The sequence below is a fragment of the Meleagris gallopavo genome, chromosome 26 (assembly GCF_000146605.3).
Source record: "Meleagris gallopavo isolate NT-WF06-2002-E0010 breed Aviagen turkey brand Nicholas breeding stock chromosome 26, Turkey_5.1, whole genome shotgun sequence".
Lineage (NCBI taxonomy): Eukaryota > Metazoa > Chordata > Aves > Galliformes > Phasianidae > Meleagris > Meleagris gallopavo.
In genome coordinates this window covers 3,161,925-3,163,375 of record NC_015036.2, presented here as the reverse complement: position 1 = coordinate 3,163,375, position 1,451 = coordinate 3,161,925, and the positions used below count along the sequence as shown (strand labels likewise).

Below are 1,451 nucleotides of genomic sequence, written 5' to 3'. Positions count from 1 at the left end.
TCTCTCTGAAAACGCCCCATCCGAGCCATCCCCAGCAGGTGCGGTTCAGCCGATCTCAGAAACGGAGCGATCACCCTCCGAGCAATTAAAGCCAACGAAATGTACCCAGGAGACGGGAGAAAAGCCGAAGGAAATGAAGGCAGTGAGAGAATGGCCACACAGAGAAAAACTTCGGCCTCCCGAGGAGAAACTTTGGAGGAAGCGGCCCTGGGAAGGGTTCGGGGGGACGGACGGGCGCGGAGTCTCCCCCCGCCCCGGGATGGTCCGGCACGGCCCCAGCGCTGCTGATGGACGTGGAAAAGTGAAGCCCGGTCCCATTCCAGAACCATAATATAAAAGAGTTCAAAACGAAATAAAAGAGCAGAGGGGGAGAGGGAAAGCCTGGGGTCGCTGGGCTCAAAATCTCGGCTGGTTGAGCTCTCCGATCCCCGCTGACGAAGTCGAGGGCTCGGCAAGGCAGGGACCCGAAGCCCCAAAACAGAAACCCGCACCCTGCGCGGGGTTGAGGAGCCTTTCTCCATCTCGGGCTGCACCCGCAAAGCCCCGCACTTACCCGAGGTGGTGAGGAAGTAGGGGTGGTGGTGGTGATGGTGCTCCGGTTTGTGCAGGGCCGGGTGCGGGTGTGGAGCCAGCAGCGTCGGGGCGGGCATCAGGGGGTAGCCATAGTCCAAGAGCGGGACGCGGGAGGCCAAGGAGCCGGCGAAGTGCTCGGGTGGAACCTCCCGCAGGGGCTTGGGCTTGTGCAGCAGGATGTCCTCGATGAAGAAGGAGGTGGGTCGGGGCGCGGGGACCGGGTGAACCGGAGAGGTGAAGTTGAGGTTCATCTCGAAGAGCCCCGCGTCGGATTGCGGGGAACGGAGCGAGCGGGGCTGGGGGCCGGAGGAGAAAGGACGGCCGGCTGCGCGTCCCGGGCGAGGAGATGGAAAGGGAAATAAGAGGAACGATAAATAAGAGCGCTAATAAATAATAACAACAACAAAGCGATATTAACAATAAGAAGGGACATAAAAAGAAACGATTCCCCCAGACAGAAGGGATAACGGGGAGAGCCGGGGGACGCGGAGCTGCGGGATGCGCGGGGCGATGCGCGGCTTTGAGGCGCGGGGCCAGGAGCGCTCCGAGAGCCAATGGCGAAACGGGCGGGCGGGGGCGGCGCGGAGGAAACGCGGAACAGCTCCGCTTCCGAGCAGTTTTCCCCCACCCTCATCAGCCCCTTCCCCAGCGCCGGGCCGGGGCGGCTTCCGAAGCTTTGGTTTGTTTCCGTTTGTCTTTAAACGCCAAAACTTAAGGGAAAAAAAAATAATAGAGTTGCGCTTTCCCGACCTGTGCCCTGCTCCGCTCCTAACCGGTCCCCACGCACACAACGTGTGTTGTTCCACTTGTTACCCCAGCGGGTTTTGTTCCCATCCATTCCCCACTCCGTGTTCTGCCAACATCCCCCCCTTCCCCCC

The 1,451-nt window shown here is 61.0% G+C and overlaps 1 protein-coding gene across 1 annotated transcript in view; it reads right to left on the bottom strand.

Annotated features, from left to right (window-relative positions):
* The window catches only part of BSX (brain specific homeobox), a 5,396-nt gene extending 4,179 nt beyond the window's left edge, over positions 1 to 1,217 (bottom strand). Inside the window, exon 1 of the mRNA XM_031556842.1 lies at positions 1 to 1,217. Coding sequence (XP_031412702.1) covers positions 1 to 824 — 824 coding nt within the window. The 5' untranslated portion in view covers positions 825 to 1,217.
* Positions 1,218 to 1,451: the final 234 nt, after the last annotated feature.